The sequence below is a fragment of the Diceros bicornis genome, chromosome 3 (genome assembly GCF_020826845.1).
Source record: "Diceros bicornis minor isolate mBicDic1 chromosome 3, mDicBic1.mat.cur, whole genome shotgun sequence".
In the NCBI taxonomy this organism is placed as follows: Eukaryota; Metazoa; Chordata; class Mammalia; order Perissodactyla; family Rhinocerotidae; genus Diceros; species Diceros bicornis.
Window position 1 is genome coordinate 82758409 of NC_080742.1, and position 22721 is coordinate 82781129.

The 22721-nt window shown below is 39.2% G+C and overlaps 1 protein-coding gene across 1 annotated transcript in view; it reads left to right on the plus strand.

Moving 5' to 3' along the window:
* The window catches only part of BPGM (bisphosphoglycerate mutase), a 32217-nt gene extending 13945 nt beyond the window's left edge, over positions 1–18272 (plus strand). The window contains exon 3 of the mRNA XM_058530365.1: positions 13993–18272. Within this exon, the coding sequence (XP_058386348.1) occupies positions 13993–14171 (179 nt within the window). The 3' untranslated portion in view covers positions 14172–18272. The remainder of the gene's footprint in view (positions 1–13992) is intronic.
* Positions 18273–22721: the final 4449 nt, after the last annotated feature.

Genomic DNA, 22721 nt, shown 5'->3' on the forward strand with positions numbered 1-22721 from the left:
GTAACATGAACTAAATGAACTCTTTTGAGGACTGGAGCTCACCAGTTTTGGGCATCAGTGGTTGCACTGTGACACCTTCTGGGATTTCTCGTTCCCTTTTCTCTTTTCGCTGAATAATCCCAAACAGTTGTGCTTTTTGAGTGACCTGTTCTGTCTGGTGTTTTCCTGTCTATGATCACTGTCAGCAGTTAGTTTACTGGTATTAGAATGTATTTCTCCAACATTCCTCTTCCATTCTGCTTTGCTTTTCTATCTGAGGCTGTGAAAAATGAAAAGGTTGACACTGTAACTGAAAATAGGTTATTGGTAACAACAAAATGAAGTGATCTCTATGAGATTTTATTGTAAACTTTTTAGCATGTGTGTTTTTACCCCTAATTTTTATAACATAGCCAAGAGCCAAATCATTACTCATATACCTGCATCTATTAGTTGTGCAGAGATTGGAAATCTACTGACTTTATTAAAAATTTTATTGACTAGAGAGGGCGCTCAATCTGTTTGTGTGTGTGTGTGTGTGTGTTATTTACTCAACTACATAAAAAGTTCTATTCTTTCTTGTTCAGAATAGTCAGATATTTGATTAAATTGTACATAACTTCATCGTTATTAGACTATAGTACTTTATTGTTTGAAGAAGAGTTGAGGGTCCTCTTAGGACAATAACTAAGTGAAATTCAGAGTTTCCAAGATTCTGCCAGAAGATGTGTTCTACCTCACCATGCCAATTCCTTTCTCCAGAGATGGGACTTAGACCTCTTTGTGGCCAGGCTCCCTTCCCTAAAGAAAATGCCATCGTGTCCTTCAGGATCCTCTTTTCTTCCCCATCTCAGCTAGGAAATCCTCCTTTTAAAGACAATTTCCTGCTGTTTAGTACCATTTACTCGTCGCCTATCCTCAGTTTAGATCTCTTTAAGATTACTCTGCATCCCCAACCACAGCTCATTCTAGATACCCCCTCCTATTAGTGCATTGATGATTTAACTATTTGTTATTTATGTATTTTTTAAGGAAATAGGAAAGTTTAACATATGGTAAAGAAGATTGCCACCATGGTGATGGCGGAGGGAGAATTACCTGTGGAGGGCGAGGTTGCATGTAGAAAAGCTTACTTTTTATGTTTGAGGGAGGTTTTGAACCACTAATTTATTGAAAAACAGTCAAATGGTATAGCTGCTTTGGAAAACAACCTGGCAGTTCCTCGATGGGTTAAACGTAGAGTTACCATATGATCCAGCAATTCCACTCCGGAGGTGTATACCTGTATTAGTTTCCTAGTGCTGTTGTAACAAAGTACCGAAAACTGGATGACTTAAAACAACAGATACTAAATTTCTCACAGTTCTGGGGGCTAGAAATCTTTAATCATGGTGTTGGCAGGGTCATGCTCTCTCTAGCAGCTTTAGGAGAGAATCCTTTCTTGCCTTGTCTAGCTTGTGGTGTTTGTTGGAAATATTTGGCGTTCCTTGGTTTTTACATGCATCACTGCAAGCTTCCATCTTCACTTGGTGTTCTCTCTGTCTGTATCTCTGTTTCTTGTCCAAATTTCCCCTTTTTATAAGGATGCCAATAGTATTGGATTAGGGCCTACCCCAATGACCTCATTTTAACTTGGTCACCTCTATGAAGACCTTATTTCAAAATAAGGTCACATTCTGAGGTACTGGATGTTAGGACTTCAGCGTATCCTTTTGTGGGGGAACACAGTTCAACCCATGACAAAATACCTAAGAGAAGTGAAAACATATGTACACAAAAACTTGTACACAAACCTTCATAGCATTATTATTCATAATAGCCAAATGTGGAAGCAACCCAAATGCCCATCAACTGATAAATGGATAAATTAAATGTGGTATATCCATACAGTGGAATATTATTCAGCAATAAAAAGAAATGAGGTACTGATACATGCTACAACATGGATGAACCTTGAAACATTGTTACATGGAAGAAGCCAGTCACAAAGGATTATATGTTGTAGGATTCCATTATATGAAATGTCCAGAATTGGCAAATCTATAGAGACAGAAATTAGATTGTTTCCTAAGGCTGGGGTGGAGGTAGAGGAGGGGATGGAATGAAGAGTGACTGCTAGTAGGTACAGGGTTCCTTGTTGGGGTGTTGAAAATGTTCTAAAATTGATTGTGGTGATTGTTGTACAACTCTGAAGATACTAAAAGCCATTGAATTGTACGCTTTAAGTGGGCGAATCGTGTGGTATGTGAATTACCTCATTAAAGCTGTAAAAATAATTTAATCAACAGGATTGAAAGATTAAAGGATTTGACATTGACCTAGAAAACAATAGTTTAGCACAAATCTGTGGAAGTGCTAACAAAGTAGAAATGCGTGGATGTGGAGTGTAAAATAAGGAAAAACATTAAAACACAGCTTTGACCCCTGGGCCAGAAATGGATTTACAGGGATTGCTGAGAAATTAGCAGGCATTTCTCCTCAGGCTTCGTTTAACCTTTCTTTTGTTTTTTATTTATTTATTTTCCCCCCAAAGCCCCAGTAGATTGTTCTATGTCATAGCTGCACATCCTTCTAGTTGCTGAATGTGGAACACGGCCTCAACATGGCCGGAGAAGCGATGCGTCGGTGCGTGCCCGGGATCCGAACCCGGGCCACCAGCAGCGGAGCACGTGCACTTAACCGCTAAGCCACGGGGCCGGCCCCTAACCTTTCTTTTGAAGGTCTGTTTTTTAAGTTGGATCTATGGAACTAAATTACCTTTCAGAGATGAATGAAATTGAAGCAACCTTAAATTATAATTCCTATCCCTATCACTATAAACAGGCTTTATAGAAAATGTTTTTATTTGGGGATAATTGATTTAAAACAGTGGTGTTCATGCTGGAAGAGGTAAATTGTATGAAGAGACTCGAGTAGGAAGTCTGTGAAAGTGGAAGAAGGTGTAGGACTGGCAGCTGTCTGCAGGAGAGGAAAAGGGAGGTGTACCTGAGGGAGATGGGGAATGGAAATGCTAAGGTTGGTCTGGTGACCAGGGAGGATGGCAGACATTCGGGGAAAAATTTGGTGGAAAAGTCAAAATGTGCCATTAGCCATAAGCCCAAAGCTGGGGAAACAAATAGAGTGGCTGTGAGGATCGCGATTTGTCCATAGGAAGACATAAGGGTGGTTTGATGGAGAACAACTTGATTCCTTTTCTGGCCTATAGTACCCCCTGGTGGTACTATTGTTAAGATTCGTGGAGTTCTTTGATGTTGCTCTGTTTCCCTATAGGGACTTACTCCCACGCCTGACATGGAAGAAATTATTTCACTTGCATGAAATAGACTGGACCAGATTTTAGGCTCACTTCATCGATTAGTTATCATCTCTTGTTTTAGGAGTCCTCTAAATGCCAGTCTCCACTAGCAGAATTATCTTACAGTGCATATGGAAAAATCAGATCCAGGTATTCTGTCACAGCTGTAAGAATTAAGCATAAGTACTTTCCCAAGATAAATAGTGTGTGTTATTTCTTCCATGTCATTCCAGTTAATTTAGTGAGATTGCAGCCCTTTTAAAATGTGTTCTAGATGTATATGCTCACTGAAATAGGAATACCAACATCAGCCCTCTTATCTTGCATGTCTATCTTTGAAGAGCTCAATTTACAGGGCTTCATGTGGTACTTGATAAATCCCCAACCTAAAAGAAAACATTCCATTGAATTTGGGTGCTAACTTTTCAAGACTTCAAAAATTAAGTAATCTCCGTTACTTTAGGGGGAAAATGTAGATTTTTGTCTTATAGGAAGGACTACTTGCCGATTTATTTGTGTGTGTGTGTGTTTATTGTGTTAAATAACACATATCATAAAATTTACCATCTTAATTGCCAACTTATTTTTACTGTAAAGTTATATGACCACACACCCCCATTTTCTGGTTAATACCTGTTATCTCAGTGCAATTATTAATAGCAACTCCTTTCACTTTCAAAACTTCCCCAGCTTGGATGATAAATTATATGGTCACCTTACCATAAAGATGTTAGCTTTCACTAGTATTAGGAATGAATCCTTGAAATGGGTGTGACCAGGTTCCATATTTCCTATAAATACAAAAGCTGCTAAATTCTTTGCGTTGATTAAATCAAAAAGTAAAAAATTCGTGTGGTTGTAGATTCATCTGATTCCTAGTCATTCTTTCTAGATATGTTTATATAAAATTCTCTGCTATAAAACAGAATCTTTTAAGGAACTGGGGCTATTTTTCCCTATATTGTCCTTAAACTGCTTGACAGACTTAAAGCATTTTACCCTCTGCTGGAGAGGAGTGTGGTAACTGATAGAATCCATGACAGCATACCATTGTATCATAAAACTACTTCCTTACTGTTTAAAGACCGTAACTTGGGGTGGGAAGAATGATGATCCAGTCAAATAACTAATTAGAATGTTGGTCTACCCCGGAATCTCAACGTGCCTTAAGATCTTTCTACTAAGAGTACACTAGTATTACTCATCTACCCTAGATAGTATATACCTCAACAATGGAGAGTGTTGGTTCTTAAGATGTTATTTTGCTTCTCACCTGTTTGGTGCTATGACTTTACGCTAAAGGCAGTCAAATCCTGTCTGACCCTTCTTCCATTTCTGGGAAAGAAGACAGGTGCTGTTGAAGGAAAATGAACCCCAGACAGACCTCAGATGCCTTAGCCGTCATCATGATAATTAGATGGAGTCGTGAACTCCACCCAAACCCGGTTCACTGAGTCTCCACACAGGATTATCACCTGGGCTTTTTTGTTTTAAATTTTTATGAAAAGTAACCCTTCTCTTGATCTGTTCTTTGTTTGGAATACTATATTGTAAGAAGCTGAGTCAAGAGCATCCTTGGCGGGTAAACCATAAAAAGGTAATTTGATGCAACTAATTGAGCCTTAAATTATTACTGCCGTTACCCTAACATTGTGGTCTGTGTATAGCATTCCCCGGTACAGCTATATAAGGTGGCCCTTTTTTGAGTGCATACTGTGCGTTAGTGCAATTTTAGGCCTTTTACAGACGTACCTTGTTTAATGTAGGAACTAGAACAAGGCTCTGCACTCACTGGAAAGCTATGGTTCAATACAGTGTTTTACTCTGTGGTTTAGTATCTAGGTCGTATTTTTTATTTCATTTATCAATTATTGATCGCTAAGCTGTTTTGCATAAAGAAAATGCTTTAATAAAAAAGAACAAACTTCTGATATACCCAACATCATGGATGAATCTCAACTGCTTTATGCTAGGTGAAAGAAACTGGGCTCAAAAAGCGATGTATTGTAAATTCACGTGTTGAAGTGCTAACCCCTAGTACCTCAGAATGTGACTGTATTTGGAGATAAGGTCTTTAAAGAGGTAATTAAGGTAATATGAAACCATTAAGGTGGCCCTAATCCAGTATGACTGGTGTCCTTATAAGAAGAGGAAATTTGAACATAGACACATGCAGAGGGAAGACCATGTGAAGACGCAGGGAAATAACAGCCATCTACAGGCCAAGGAGAGAGGCCTTAGAAAAAAACCAATACCTTGGTGTCTTCAGAATTGTGAGAAAATAAATTTCTGTGATTTAAAAAAAAAAAAGCCCCAAAAAAAACCTCCACTATGCATTGTGTGATTCCATTTATATGCCATTCAGGAAAAGGTAAGTCTAAGATTAGTTTGTCAGTTAGTAGAATTAAATGATAGCTGCTACGTACACCTACTTGTGCCTTTGAAAACTAACCTGGGGGGCATTGTTATGCTTTCTGAAGACTTCAGGAGCTATTGGTGCTGACTTTATTTAGCGCTTAAACCGTGGTCAGTGTAGGGAATTACCTTTTAAAGTCCTTCTCCTTAAGATGTTATGTGTAACCTGCTGAAGTTTCGTACCTAGAGTTTTGTGAGCTCCTCCAGTAAAGGTTTTTCTGTCCCCGAACTATTTCTGTTCATTTGCCACCAAATTCTAATTTCTCTTCTTAAATAGGCCTTCCATCTGTCATTTTTCCTTCTCACAACCACCTAGTCAAGGAGTGGATCAACAAGGGCCTCCTGGAGTCAACACAGGAGAACAGTACAGTGGGAGGCAAGTGTTGCTGATTCGGAGCTGGGTAACATAGGAACCACGCATCAGTGGCTAGGATAGGCTTCTTGCATGCCGAGGAAGGCCTCTACCCTGTCAAATTGTTTATTTATATAACATCTGCTCGAAAATTGTATATAATTCTGGGATTGCTTTCCTTTTAACTTCATAGTAGTTCTTAATACTTTCAGAAGGGCTAACACAGACATGTGGAATATTATAGAGCAAGAAAATCCCTACTTAAGGGACTACTTTACTGATTTTTAGCAGCATAAACAATTACCTATGCTGTGCTAACAAGTCCATGTTAAAGCAGGGCCCACTTCTGACTGGTTCAGACTCTCCCGAAGCACCACCATGAAAACTCCTAACCCAGGCTTAGTATCTAAAAGTTCCTGTTCTGTAGCCTTCCAGACAGGCGTGTGTTTCTTTCTCTGTGGTTGGCATAGTCACTTCCTGTTTGTTTCCTGCTGGCCCACACTGAAGGAGAAGCCAGGTACTGAACCGAAGCATTAGGTGTAGTCTGCATCTCGCCAGCAGAAGTGGATTGTTTAGTCTGAGTTCCAGCACAGGACTAGGCAGTTTCAAGTTTGGAATAAGAGTGGCATGCAGGAGACTCAGGAAAGGCAGACTTGGTCCCTGAAGAAGGGTATGCAGCAGCACACGTCACAAGGCAAAGAAGCGGTGAGATGAAATTAGAGAATCAGGGAGGAAAGGTCAGCAGGGACTCGCTGTGGGGACGGGGACTGACAAGTCAGTCACCTTTGGCATTTTAGTGTGATATTTTCAGAAGCAGCCAATTCAGGCCTTTCTTCTGTGAAGCAAATACTTGTCTAGTTACATGGTTAAGTTTTCCCTTGTTATAAGTATAATTGATTTATAGAAACCTTTATTTTTAAAAGTTGTAGGCCATTTAACTATAAAATTAAATGTAGAATGTATCCTCTCTGCCTTATTCTAAATTAGAGGCTGTTATTCTGTTGTCATATTACAATATTCAAATAACGCATTTCCAGTTGTTCTCTGTCCCGTCTTTAACTTGTACATATATGGAATTCAAATCTTAAAGAATTATAATTAAAAATAGGTAGATCATCTCTGAAATTCAGAATCTCCTGTGTCAGCTCTTATTTTGGCAATAGAAGAAGACAGAACTCGTAGCACAAATCACCCATCAGTGGGGTTTAAATGGTGACTTACTTGATTGGGAGAGGGAAGTAGGACATGCGTGGCACCTCATGGTGGAATGATTTGATCGAAGCTGTTGTCTTTTTTCTAATCCCCCAAAATATGCATTATAGAATTGGGGTCTCTGCTTGTCCTGTGACAAATCGGTCTCCCTGAACATCTTTTCTCCTATTTCCTAATATTCAGATTGTGAGCAAACACTTTGGAGAAAACCAAAGAAAATATATAGAAGACAAATTTAATTTGAATTGTTTACTTCATTAGCACTAAATGCAGACAATCTTTTGTTCAACCTTTTCAACCTTCTCTTTTTTTCCTGGTAAGGTAATAAAGGGAACCCAGTCTTTAATCAAGGCGTCAACAGTAAAAGACTAGCTATAGTTTGAAAACTCTGAGTTGAGATTCATTCACTTCAGCTATGCGCCGAGGGTTCGTTAAATCATATACTGTTCTTGGTAGAGGATATAGCATCTACAGTTGGACACACAAAATTCTTACTTTTGAGGAGCTTATGTCTCCATTTTAATCTCTTTCTGAAACTCAGCCAATACTGTCTCTGACAAAGTCCTCAGAGTGCTTTCATATATAGGCTTTATGCATTAGAGTAGTTAGTTAACATTTTATTCCTTGTAGCCTTTATATATAAGAAGTAGATCTGTATAATATGGATAGTTGTAATAGTGGATCGTCTAGGTAAATAATTTCTGGATCCTAGCAGCCGACACATAATAGCGTTTCTTACAGTTGAACAAACATTTACTATATTCTTGCAGTGGGTGAGGCACTGTTCTAAAAGCATGAGTGATACAGGGGCGGATAAAACATGGTCCCTGTTCTCAGGAGCTTATAATCTTGGTGGGAGAAGCAAGCATTTGCACAGCCGCCTCTACCAGAGGCAGAGTGGAGTGCTGTAGTGTATGTACAGTGATCTTAACAACTGTCTGTGGTTCCTGTTTCTGCTGCAGTGACTTGAGGGAAGGGGCTCGTAGGTACGAATTTGACTTTCTGAAGTTAGTCCTGTATGCAGAAAATGCAGTTGTTTGAATTTCTCCTCATATTGGCCTTGAGTTACCCCTTTGACTTACCCCAAACTTTCATTATTTCTTACTTGAAATATCCCAGTCATTTAAATTGATTGCAGTTGACTCCTAGATGCTCCTACATGAAGATTCAAGAATTAAAGACAATGGTTGAGGACTCATGAAGGGGTGGATACAAAAGGAGAGGGACGGAGAGGGGTAGATGCAGCGTGAGAACTCGATGATGTTTCCCTTCAGAACATTCTTGGATGCTGTAAAAAATCTAAGCCAGTTATGAGACAGGGGCTAAGATATCTGGTCACTCGCTTTAACTTCCATGTGATGTTCCAGTTAATGAGTTTCTAATACGATATTACATAATACAGTATTGATTCAGTTTGGTTAATCCAGTGCAGATGCGTTATTCTAGCCTTGGGAGTTCTGTTTGCTTAACTTTCTTAGGACAGAGAATGTGGCTAATACCAAAATTGAGTAATGAGTAATGGCTTCACTGTGGTTTTTCCTAATTTACTAGTTTAAAATTTCAGTCGCTTTAAGTCTTGTTGACTGATTATTAACCAGTCTAAGAATTTTAAATATTTCTAAGTAATTAATCTGCTGTGTGAATGGCTTGAGTAGTCATTAAAGTGGAATGTCAACTTTAATTTAGTTATCGGAAACGTTTCTATTTTTGTTGAGCTCTCTTTCCTTCATCGGTGGAATATTATCATTCTTGTGGCCTTTGTTTAGTTGGCTCTTTGATTTGGTCCCACGCAAAAGTGGGTTGTTATCTAAGCCATAGGCATGAGCTTGAGAGCGGTGCTATGAAAGAGAGGACCTGTTAGATCTGAGGCCATGGTTAAACAAGTGAGTCCCATGTGTGCCCCTCACCTCTTGCCAAAGACCTGGAACTCTTTTCTGAGGTCGCAGACTACCACCCCTAAACCTGGCCATCATCATCCCAGTATGTTAGCTCTTTCATGGGGGTCTGACAAATCTGTGCATGCCCTTTATTAGTCCTGAAAACATGAGAACACTGAGTGTTCCTGTCCAGTTAGTGCATGCCCACAAACGTTCTCCTCTCTTCTTATGCTGTGGTGGAAGTAGCTGTAGATGAGACAGATGATCAGAGCTGACATCCTGGGATTTGGGAATTAAAAAAGAACAGGTCCTATTTTACTACCTTAACAGTCTTGTGACTTGAGCAGTTTTGTTTAACTTCTCTGGATCTGTTAAGCATTTTTAAAACAGCTTTATTGAAACATAATTCACATACCATACAATTCACCCATTTAAAGTGTACAGTACAGTAACTTTTAGTATATTTACAGTTGTCCATCCATCACCACAGTCAGTTTTAGGCCGTTTTCCTTAGCCTCAAGAGAAACCTTATATCTAGCTGTCACTTCCCAGTCCCCCCACTCCCTCTACCCCTAGGCAACCACTAATCCATTTATGTCTCTGTAGATTTGCCTATTCTGGACATTTCATATAAATGGAATCATACCATATGTAGTCCTTTGTGACTGGCTTCTTTCACTTAACATAACGTTTTCAGGGTTCATCAATGTTTACCATGTATCAGCACTTCATTCCTTTTTATTGCCAAATAATATTCCATTGTATGGATATACTGGATTTAATTTGTCCATTCATCAGTTAATGGACGTTTCACTTTTTGGCTGTTATGAATAATGCTGCTATGAAGATTCATGTACAAGTTTTTGTGTGGACATATTTCTCTTGAGTATATATCTAGGAGTAAAACTGCTGGGTCACGTGGTAACTCTGTGCTTAGCTGTTTGCAAGACTGTTTTCCAAAGAGTTCACAGCATTTTATGCTCTTCGTTTTACAATGTATTAGGATTCTAGTTTCTCTTTATCCTCACCAATACTTGTTTATAGTCTGACTTTTTTATTGTGGCCATCCTAGTGGGTGTGAAGTGGCATCTCGTGGTTTTGATTTGCATGTCCCTGATGGCTCGTGATGCTGAGCATCTTTTCCTGTGCTCACTGGCCATTTGTACATCTTCTTTGGAGAAATGTCTGTTCAGATCTTTTTCCCATTTTTTAATTTGGTCATCTGTGTTTTTATTATTGAAGCGTAATAGTTCTCTATATACTCTAGATACAGGTCCTTTATCAGACACATGAGTTGCAAAAATTTCCTCCCATTCTGTGGGTTGTCTTTTCACTTTCTTGATGGTGTCCTTTGAAGCACAAATGTTTAAAATTTTTATATGCCCTGTCTATCTATTTTTTTTTTCTTTTATTACTTGTGCTTTTGGTGTCATATGTAAGAAACCATTGCCTAATTCAAGGTCATGAAGATTTTACTCCTGTGTGTTCTGAGTTTTATAGTTTTAGGTCTTACATCTAAGTCTTTGATTCATTTTGAGTTAATTTTCATATAAAGTGTAAGATAGGGGTCCAACTTCATTCTTTTGCATGTGAATATACAGTTGTCCTACCACCATTTGTTGAAAAGATTATTCTTTCTTCATTTAATTATCTTGGCACACTTGCTGAAAATCACTTGATCTAAAGTATGACGGCTTATTTGAACTCTTGGTTCTATTCCATTGATCCATATGTCTATCCTTATGTAAGTATCTCATACCACATGCGAGTACTGCACTATCTTGATTCCTGTAGCTTTGTAGTAAGTTTTGAAATCAGGAAATCTGAGTCTCTCAACTTTGTTCTTTTTTTTTCCAAGATTGTTTTGGCTATTCTGAGTGCTTTGAATTTCTGTATGAATTTTAACTGTAAATGGACTTGTTTTCTTAATTTCATTTTTGTTTTGCTCATCGCTACCGTTTAGAAATACAATTGATTTTTGTAGATTGATCTTGTATCCTGCAACTTTGCTGAACTCGTTTATTAGTTCTCATAGTTTTTTAGTGGGATTGTGTCATCTGAAAATAGAGATAGTTTTACTTCTTCCTTTCCAAGCTGGATGCCTTTTATTTCTTTTTCTCGCCTAGTTGGCCTGGCTAGAACCTCCAGTACAATGTTGAATACAAATAATGAATAAAAGTGGAATGTTTAGTCGTTTTAAAATAAAGTCCTAGGTCCAAAATCATTCATAAATGTTAATGGTTGGTGACATTGTAAAGGCACACAGTCTATAAGCAGTGAATCTGAGATGCTGATAAATGTGTACACTCCTAGTTTCTATTTCTCCTGGTAAACATTAGTCAAACATGGTCATTTCTGCTAAATAGTTGTCTTCTAACAAGTTGATTTTTGCAGTGAAAATTTAGATTAATTGGAGAAATCTATAAAATCCATCTTTCTCCCCAGTTCAATGAGCAATATGCTTACAGACTCTGAGGACAGGTAAAACATGGTCCTTGCATGATAGATGAATGAATGTAAACAGTCAATGTCCCCATGTTTCTCACGCCCCTGGAGTGCCTCTGTTTTTTTAACCATTCAGAGTAAAATAGAGGAACTTCGGTGTTGGAAGAGACTATCCTCCCTCGTTTTTTAAATGAAGAAATTGTTTGATGGAGGTAGAATCCTGGCCAAGGTCACAAATGTCCTTCCCAAGAGGGACATGATAGGCCCTCAGTTACTGGTTAGTTGAGTGAGTTAGACCTGAAAGGGCCCTTCAGAGCTTCCCCTGCATTTGGGGTGAGAACTGATAGGTTCTAAAGCCTCAGTGGTCACCTGGCTCTAAACCATGTGCAGTTGAATTCCGCTTCTGCTGTCTCCAAGGGATGCGTGTGGCAGCTGCTGTGCATCCGGCTGACAGACGTGACCTGATGGAGCCAGAGGGCTCTTAGAATCCAAAGCGGTCATCCCCCAGCTAAACAGCTGGTCTGAATTTATCTGTTCTTGCCAGTTTTAGTTTGGAATGGTAATCTCGTTTAGAGTTGCAGTGTGAGGATGGGGGCTTGGCAGGGCAAAGCGATGTTTTAGTAGTGTACTCTTTAAATCTTCTACCTAGAGGAGAATTCCTAGTAGGAATTCACTTCCTACTTCCTAGTAGGAGCACACTTATTGTACTATACTTTTTCATGTACGTTCTCTTTTAAGTCCGTTCCTCCTACCCCATACCCTTTGTAATGGTGGTAGAGGAAGAGTGTGTGTGTGTGTATGTGTTTAATTTCACAGAGGGATTGGAGGCCCAGAGAGGTTACTTGCCTAAAGCTGTATAGTTAGTATATTGAGGGGAACTGGCAGAGGAGGAGATGAGCATTGTACTTGGAAGAGACCCTGACTTACAAGTTAGGATTCTTTCCACTGTTTCGTAGCTGCTCGAGAATGTGCAGTTTGTGCATACGAGTTCTTAGGTAGCTCTTCTGGGCCTAGAAATGAAAAGCTAATAAAGAACTACTCCAGCGGTTGGGATCCAGTGCTGTAATTCTGTGACTTTTGGCTGGCGCTCATAGTTATGACCATTGGTTAATTAAAATGACAAAGTGCACTGATAACTAACTGCTAATAACTTATTCTGCCATCATCACCTCCCAAGTAAAGACAAACCCTTGAACTCTCCTTAGAACTTGCTCCACCTAGGTCCTTACTATTAATATAGAACAGAAGCAGATGTTTGGAATTTAGAAGTCTGTGTAATAAAGGTGTGTTTTTAAAGTAGGTAATTTGAGTAGTTTCAGTTGCCTTTCAGTTTGCTTAACTCTCTCTCTTTTCTCCTCCCTTTTCTTGGCCCATTTTGAACTCTGAGAAACTTGAAAGGCATTACATCGTACAGTAGTTACAGACACCTGGGTTTGAATCCAGGCTTTGCTGTTTACTATCTGTGTGATCTTGAGTTGTTTACTTAACCTCTCTGTGCCAGAACTTGTTACATGGAAAAGTAATAGCTCATGTCCTCATAGGATTGCAGTGATGATTAAATAAGTTAACACATATAAAGTGCTCAGAAGAGTACCTGGGATATAGAATGTACTCAGTATGTGTTAGCTGTTTATTGATAAAAGTAGTCATAGTAGGAAAAATATTATCACTGCCACTGCTACTACTACCCTTACTACAACTCCAACTCTTCTGGTCAAAGTTGAACTACCTGTAATTCAGCTTATTTAAAACCAGAATTGAAGGAGTCTTTTCCGTTACACATACCTTCCTCTCCTACAGTTGGGGTGTTAAGGGACAAGGAGAATGAGGCCTGTTTCCAAGGGCTGCCATACAATCCGTTCCTGATTCCCCTTGATTGTGCTTCCTAAGCATCGAGGGACGTGTTCCTCCTTGACTGGATCCTGCCCAGGGCATTCCGAGCTTACTCAGTGTTGGAAAACCAACCAGATTCTACTCAATTGAACTAGATTCAAAGGTTAATTTTAGCCAGCCTGGGGACAACATGTAAAAGGAAAAAAACGGAGAACACTCCTCGTTCACTTTCAGATTTTTCAAGATTGATTCTTATGGAAAACCCGTAACACAAATGTGAGCGTGGAGAGAATAATTTTCATTCCTTTAAAATTTAGATAGGAAACAGTCAGGTTGCCCCAAAAGTATTTACTAAGATTTGATGTGACGTGAATTTCTGTCTTACCTTTTTTTTTTTTTTTTTTTTTTAACTTCTGGGAAGTTCTTGGCTTCCAGGAACTATAGCTGGAATCTCTTACCATCTCTGACATGGTTCCAGAGGGTTAATATGCGGTTAATTGCTGTTAATATGGGACTAAGTAAATGTGCAGTTATTTTCCTCTTGGTTTGTCTTTAATGCTTCATTCCTTCCTCTCAATCTACAGGTATCTCAGATGAAGACATTATCAACATTACTCTTCCTACTGGAGTCCCCATTCTTCTAGAGCTGGATGACAACCTACATAGTGTTGGGCCTCACCAGTTCCTGGGTGACCAAGAGGCTATCCAAGCGGCCATTAAGAAAGTAGAGGATCAAGGAAAAGTGAAACGAGCTGAAAAATAAAGTCTTTCCCAAGTGTTGGCTTGGAATAGCTGCAAAAGGAGTGGCATGCAGTGTGTGCCACTGGTCTCTCTCTTTTTTTTTTTTTCCTGTTTTTTCCAGAGCTAGGCTGTGGGGTAGAGTTTGTATAGGTAACTAGATAACTTATGTTGGCCCAGATAAAGGCTTTAGGATGCCTGAGTGCTTCTGTCATAAGCCTTATGAGTTAGCTCTCCTGCTAGCCCTGTTTGAATTAGTCACTAACTAGTAACTAGTGGGGCTTAATAAATATCATCAGTTTCTGAGATGGGAGAGTAACAAGTGGAGGTAAATTTTAAGGTATTTGTCATTCAATAAATTATTATCAAGTAATCATTGACAAGTACTACTTACTCTAATAAGTGGTTCCCCTTTGTATTTACTAAGACTTTCTGGGATGATAGTAAAGGATATTAGATAATACACTATACTTAAGTATTTATTACTAGTCTTTTCCTCTAGGAAAAGTGATACCTCGATAGTTAAGACCAGAGGCCCATTAAATGGGAAAGTCGCAGATGGGTTCCTCCAAGACAGCCAACAACAGACAACAGGCCCTTTGCCTTGTCTATAGTCCAGAGACATCCTTTGTTTGACATTGGGTGGAGTTCCTCTTTGGCTGCTAGAATTAGCAGCATCTAGACAATTATAGCTGTTGTGTTCTTTTTTGTTTCATTTTTGTTTTTTGAACTTTAATCTTTGGGTACTTAAAATTGGTCTAAAAATAAAGTTCTGTGACTGAAAATGATATAACCAAAGTATGTCAATATGACTGATAAATACTAGGTAAAGGCCTCTGAACTAGTCTTTGGCTCATATCTTCCTGTAACACTCAAAGAGTTGCAGTTATTTCAACTCATGGACACTCTTAATTCTCTATAAATTGAAGGTCAGGGTCATGGGAAGGTAGAATATGGTGGGTGTAATTTTATTCACATAGGCAGGGGAAATGGTATATTGCAGCTTGTCACTTACATTTGTTGTTCATCAGCTGAGGGCAGAAGATTATAGTATGTAGCATAAAGTAGCCAGGGTAGGCCATGGACAGAATTGACTGCTTATCAATCTTAATAGTACTGTTTTACACAGCATATTTTTAGATGCTGTAGGTATGTAAGTCATCATTTCTTTAAGCTATTTATTGCCTTGTTTCAAAGCAAGTAACATATTTCAGCAATAAGGTCATTTAAAAAATTTGCAACTATAATAGCTGTTATAAATATTTACCATTTTTTCATAATTTTTCCATTGGTGGATTAGTTTATTTGTATCCATTTTATAGTAAAACTGACATTAGAAGGAAACATTCTAAAACCCTTGCTACAGTTTGGTCTCCATTTAATCCTTAATTCAGGACTCAGAGCTTTGGCTGATGAAGATGGCAGAAAAGAAGAGATGAACCTGGTTTGCTCACAGCTGGGCACATCTATAGTGCGTAAAGACACGGCATGTGGATGCTTTATGTTTCTGACCAATTACTAGTTTCTCTACTGTAGCCCTTCTTTTTAGTCCCGTTGCTTAACCAAATAATACTCTTTAGAATTCAGAGATCAGGGTCAAGAATGCAACTATCAGATCTTCCTAGAATTCCAAACTTATGGCTAGGCTGCACGTCAGACCATTTTTGAACAGCTTCCTCTCTGGAGTTGGCCTCAGAGTTTTCCAGCCTGAGTGTCACATGTCTTAATGAAGCTCAAGATCCTAGAGTTGAATTCCTCCCTTGTCACGCATCTAGATGTCAACTTCCAGGGAACGCCTTGGCAGCACGATGTGCTTCTGCCCAGAAAGCTATGCTTACACCCAGCCACTTTGCAATCTTGCAGACTTCCTAAAATAGGGATAATTTTTGCTGATACTTTCTGATGCAATTTAGTTTTACTGTTTTTGAGATCTTGGCTGAAATAAATGAAGAGACATTTATGAAAACTTCATATAAAATTATTTTTAACAACTCTAACACTTCAACCTAGATCACCTGGTGAACCAGTTTTCTTTGCATGGCTTACAACGTATGCAGAATTTTTGATGAAGAAAAGGCTGCCTAATCTGCATCCTAATCTTGGCATCCTTCTGTTCTATGTCAAAAAAATGGGGATTTTTTTTTTTTTTTTAAAAAAAGGTAGAATTGTCCTTGGAAATTTGGTCCTTGGAGAAGGCAGCCCATCCTGCTGCCGGCTAGACATGTCTCCTCTGCCCAGGCTAAAATGATTGTCCCAGTGTGGGTCCAGTGTGGTAAGATGAGGGCAGTAGCAAGATGCTACTCCTAGAGTTTTAATTTTTAAATGTCTCAGACGAGTACTGTATCCCTGTACATTGAGAGTTTGTTTTTCTAAAAGAGAAGTTCTGCTTCAGAAGATGGAGGTCTTTGCATCATCTAGTACTAATTTCAGCGCTGAATTAAAAAAGCATCCTTGGTTAGAATGCATTATGTCATGTACTTTTTCTTGATAAGATGTGCAAGGAAGATTTCTTAACGTGATCTGGCTATTTCCAAGCTCAACCAAATTCTTTTGCCCAAAATTTGCAGATTATTTCTCATCTTGGATCATGACCACTTTTATTAAAATGCAGTTCCTACATGTGCACATTAATGACCATGGTTATTTGTCTTCCAGCCTGGGAAGCCTCCCCATGCTCTATAGCTTAGTAGGGGAAAATGCATTTTTTGGTTAGTGTGTGAGCCTGTTAAAACCCATCCCTGTTGGGCAGCAATTGGCCAGCTTGGTTGCCAAAAGCAGAAATTTTCCTGGTCATGTTGCCACTCCCAGGAAAGAGAAAGTCAGAGGTCAAGTACTTCCCCCACCCGCTGTTTCTGCTGTGTAGTTATTGTTCTTTATTTCCCTAGCCCCTTAGTGTTTATGACAAAATAGAGTAGGGGAAACAGCTTAACCAGACAGAAGATTCACGATCCCCAGTGTCATTTTTAATTCATTTTTATGCTTTTACAAGTGTGAAGTCTCTTCAAAGTGCAGCTTCCCTCTTACCTGGAAAGCCTTTCATAAGTCCTTCTTCCGTCAGAAACACACCAAAATTGCCTCAACATCATAGATCCTGATCGTGTTTCCTGTTTCTATCTTTTGCATAATTGGGTTTTGCAAGTTTCTAGCTCTCCTATATAACACCATTCGTTGTGTTAAATCATACCTTGCCTCACAGCAGATCTGGCTGTGGCAGATGCCATGTTATGCTATAGCCTGAGGGTTTTCACATTGGACTATGAGGAGAATTGAAACCACCGATCCCAAGGGCAATATGAAATGTCCAAAATATATGAATATTTTATCATCCAATCTCCCTCTTATGGCAAAGTTATTTGGCAAAATTATCAGAATTTAAGTCACTCTTTTTCCACAATTAGTAAAGTTTATTTATTGGAGGATGATCTAGCTATCTAGTCTAGCCTTTAAGACTCTGGGACCTTAAATTGCCAAAAAAATGTAAGTTCCGTAGACGATTTTTAAGGATAGGCTAGAGTGTCCCCATCACTTTCTAGGTACACATAATAGAGCCATATTGTACTTACTTGCCTTTTATTTAGGTTGGGGCTGGCGGTTTAAGCTTACACTTACTCTAATTTGACAGGAGTGCCTTTTAAGAACTCTTGTTGTTGTAAAAAACTTGAAGCATCCACAGAAGCAGAGAGTATAAGTAGCACAAAGAACAGTGATATTCCCATCACCCAACTACCACCTCATTACCTTATGACCCCTGTTACGGATATGTCCTCACACTCTTCCCCCCCTGCCCCAGATTATTTTGAAACAAATGACAAACATCAAGCAGGATAGATTTTGAAAAGGAAAACAGCTTAAATAGTCTTTGATCAGTTAAAATGGAAGCCATCAGGAATCAGTCCTGAACTTGGTCCTTGCTGGTACTCCAGAGAAACCAAATGGCAGCCATTGCCAAGCTGTCCAATTCAAGTCTTGACTGTATGTAGTCTGTATTATCTCTGGCTGTTGTCTAGAGACCTGTTAGTCTGTTATGTGTGACTTCTGCAGGATAATGGCTAATAACCCTGTGTTATTGGTTTTGAACCAGTGATATTTATATGAACGTGAGTATGCGTGTGTGTGTGTTTTCCTCTCTCTTTCTCCCCGCCCTCACCCGTGCCCCCAGCTCTATTCTCTGAAAGGGGCTAGAAGCTACAACCTAGTGACAATGGGCACATCTATTTCCCTTGATCTTGGTTTCTGAATACTATTCCGTAGAACCAGGGACGTTTGGGGAAATGTTTGATTCCAGGTTTGGGGCAGAAAAAGTATAAGATGAGCTTGGAATGTCTTGAATCAGAAAAGAAGAAAATACCCAAAGACTGATGGGATACAAAAATTGGTTTGAAGTGCCAAATTTGGGACAATTTGAGATTAAAGAAAAGAATGATGGTAATGGATTATAGAACATTTGTCTTAGTCTGCTCAGGCTGCGATAATAAAATTCCACAGACTGGGTGGCTTAAACAATTTTTTTCTCACAGTTGTGGAGGCTGAAAAGCCTAAGACCAAGGTGCTGGCAGATTTGGCCCAGGGTGAGGACCATCTTCCTGGTTTTCAGACAGATGCCTTCTTGCTGTATCCTCACATAGTGGAGAGATGATTAGTGTTCTCATAAGAGCATTAATAATCTCATTATGGAGAATCCACACTCATGACCTCATCTAAATCTAATTACCTCCGAAATGTCCCACCTCCAAATACCATCACACTGGGGATTAGGGCTTCAACATTTGAACCTTAATTAGATATTTTAATTAAAAGTTGCAAAGGACATTTTTGGGGCTGAAGAATTTAAGAATGCGGTGTCATGATATCTGCCACTCACATTCAAATGGTTCAGCGAACACAATGTCTCTATATTTAGAGACAGAAAAAAAGCAAATATAGTAAATGTTATAACTGATGAATTGAGAAATGGATTTATAATCTTATTGCACTATTCTTTCAGCTTTTCTGTAGGTTTGAAATTTTTCAAAGTAAAACCAGGAGAAATAAAGTGACAAGAAAAAAATATGAAGAAAAAAAGAATGACAAAGCAACTAAAACAACCTTGTTTTAAGTACAGCCACTAAACCCTGTCTTACTGAATGCAATGACTGCATAAAGGTGCCTGGCTTCTGTACTTTTTATTCTTCTTGAAACCTCAGTGTTTGTTAGGTAAGGGGAAAACTTCTTAATTCTGTATTATATTGTCAAGAAACAAATTGTACACTCATTTATTTCTATTATGTTTGGGGCTACAGTTATACATCAGACTAGCAATTAGTTTGCTGATTCAACAAATCAGAAACAGGATTATGAATGCCATTGCCTTGTAGCTGAACAAATAGTAATGGAATGTCTTTCTCCTGCTGCAAAACCTCCTATTTTTATCTCCTTCGTGCCTTAGGGTGGCATCCCTTCTTCATGCCACCATTTGGCTCCTAAATTTAATCTCTGGGCCTCTGTTTCCTTGAATTTTAGCTCCCTGCAGCAGCCATCTCACAAGTGTCACTTGTGTCATCCAGTTCAGTGTCATAGCCCAGCTTGAATCATGTGATTCCGAAGCAGCGGTGGTTTCTATTGCTCCTCCTTGCATCCTTTCTACTAAGACTGCTGAGAGTCAATGGCCTGTAATGACTGCTTCTTATTGCCCCAAACAGAAGTCAAATGGATTCTGCCGCTGAAGAGTGCCTTTTATTGATGTTGTGGTTGGCCGCTTAAGCCCAAAGTCTATTCTCACTTTAAAAATAAGGTTAATAAAAAAGATCCTCTTTTCATGCAGGAAGCTCTGCCTTTTCAAGACAGCTTCATTGCTCAACCTGTTAATTCTCTGCAAAGCCAAGTTTTTAAAAACTTCAGCATAGCCCAGAATGGGACATAAGCAGGTCCCAAAGAGCCAGCTGTCTGTAGAAAATGGATGCTGTGTGACAGCAGCTGCAGCAACGATGGGCCAGATGTGAGACGGTCACTTTCTCATGGTGAAGCCACTCAAGCTGGAGGAGTTATTTTGCCGCAGAGAGTTTACTCAAAAATTTCTCACGAATTCACTCTAGCCACACAGCTATTGAAAAAGGAATGTCCGCCAACCACACTGCGCTGCATCCACTTGAGAGGAAACTTCATTTGATGTAATGTTGACCTAGGTGGGGAACCAGACAGAGCTAGAGTTTGTATTCGTCAAATTAGTTGCATGAAATTTACCCTTTTAGTGAGAAGACTCTTTGAAGTAGTTTAACCTGGACTTGGGAGCAGAGAGGGCAAAGGGCATCACATAGCTATGTACCCATGATTGAGGCCACTTAATCCATTCTTACACTTGTTCTCTAGAATGTTCGTTAGAGTTCTCCAGGCAGCCACTAGCCATAGGTTAGCTAGTCAGTGTTTTTATTTCTGAGGCACCCCAGGATTCTGAACTGGATTGCAGGAAACGTTATTTGTAGCTGGAATTCCAGGTTCTCTCTCAGGACTCTGGGTATTTTGTTTTAGTTTTTAATCTTTATGTAATCTTTATTTCTGCACCTAGACACTGGGGGTCAGTATTTATTCATAAATGTCTCTGGATTTGACTGCGAACCTAGCTCTGGCTATTTACAAAAGGTCATGCCTGAAAAGGCCTGGAATTGATTGTGGGATTTCTTTCTCTGATTGTGTAACTATAGGGCTCAGCCAATATAAACATAAAATGTAAATATAAACATCGAGGATCCCCATGGGAGTGTAACCTGAGAGAGAGGCAGACAGTTTTCAATCTAAAATATAAACTAACACCAAGTCCTTGTTGGTTTCTGGAGACTTGTCTGGCAACATTCGTCCTACCGATGCACTCAGATGCTCAGCCAGCATCCTGGCCATCACCCTTGACTTTCCTTCTCTTGATTAGTTATTGAGTTGATTCTCTCTCCTCATACCTTTCAAATTCATTCCTCTATCCCCACTGCTCAAGCCTTGAGTCAGGCCCTCATCTTTTCTCTCTTTAAACATTTCAAAAGTCTTCTACCTGATCTCCCTGCCTCCGCTTTTAATTTCCTCCAATCCTCTCCAAAGATTTGTCGGGATGACTTTTCAAAAGCTCTGCCACCCAGAACTTCATGCGGACTTTCAGAGACACTAGTGCTCTTTTAAAGCTCTGCTTTGCCCTCATTGTCTCCCCTCCATTACCTGCTCTACCTTGCCCTCTTTCCATTTCCTGCCTCATATCTGCTCATCCCTAGGGATTCTTAGGCTCCCACAGGCCCCTGTGATTTACTTCTGCTGGATCTCACTTGTTCCGTGTCTCTTCTCTTCAGTGGCAGGAAAACTTTATGAATTTAAGTCCTCTGCCTCATGAAGTTGGGTGCCAGACAAGGTCATGCAAGCCAACTCTCCAGAATCCCCCAAATTTGTCACCCTGGAGTGCTACACTCTCCATTTTTGTAGATTTATTCTTTAATGTATTTCTTGTCTAGCAGATATTTGATCTTAATCTGTACTGTGCTCTGTGTCTTCCCACTGTGCCAATACATGAGAGCAGAAAGGGAACCCCTGCTGCTAGCGGACAGGAAGGCAAGTGAGGCTGAGTAGCCCGTCAGCTCAGAGCATTTCTCCAGAGGCAGCTGCAATAATGATGTGGAAACAGGTTACTTAATGAATTACGTTCTTGCATTTTATTCAAATTATAGAGTTAAATGTGGCAGTATAAATATTTTGAAAATAAGTAGAGGAGATTCCTTAATCCTACCATCCTGAGAACTATTTCATTTCTTTCTTCCTAGATGCATTTTTCGCATAGATATACTCTTAATTTACATTCCATATTGTATTCTTTTCTTCATCATAAGCATTTCTCCATGTTTCATAAGCTTCAAACCACCATTATATAGCTGAATACTGTTCCATCATTGGGATGGAACTTAAATGTCCCAAAGGGAAAAAAATTAGATGCTTTCTATGTTTTGCTATAACAAATAGTTCTGTTCATATAACTTCCCCTCAGGCAAATATTTGTAAGGCCCAGTACAAGAGCACAAAGAAGGCCCACATACTATATGTCAAAATATGTTCAAATATCAGTCAAGCTAACAAACTTATATGTTTTACATCTCTTATGTACCTTCATAACAAAAAATATTTTAAAATATGTAAAGCCATTTTATATGACTGAAAGCCACCAAACATCAAGGATAGTTATGGAAGTCTTCTCTGAGAAGATTTCATATATACTAAACCTTGAATGATATAGTGTGTGTGTATATGTATATGTGTATGTATGTACATTTGCATGCATTCTGAGGCAGAAAAGGATGTTTAAGAAACATAAAAGGTAAGGTCAATGTAGCTTGAGCACAGCAATAAGCAGTGAAGCATCAGGGGATGGGATTGGAGAAGTAGGCAGAAGCCAAATTCGTCCATGGTGGGATGTATGGAAGATATGAAAGGTCTTGTAAGCAGAAGAGTGGTCCAGTGACCCAAGCCCTTGTTGCCACTGAAGAGCTTCAGCCGTTTGAGCATACAGTCTCCCCATGGCAACATTTACATTCCACTATTGTGAAATATAATCCCTATGAGAATTGCAAATCTT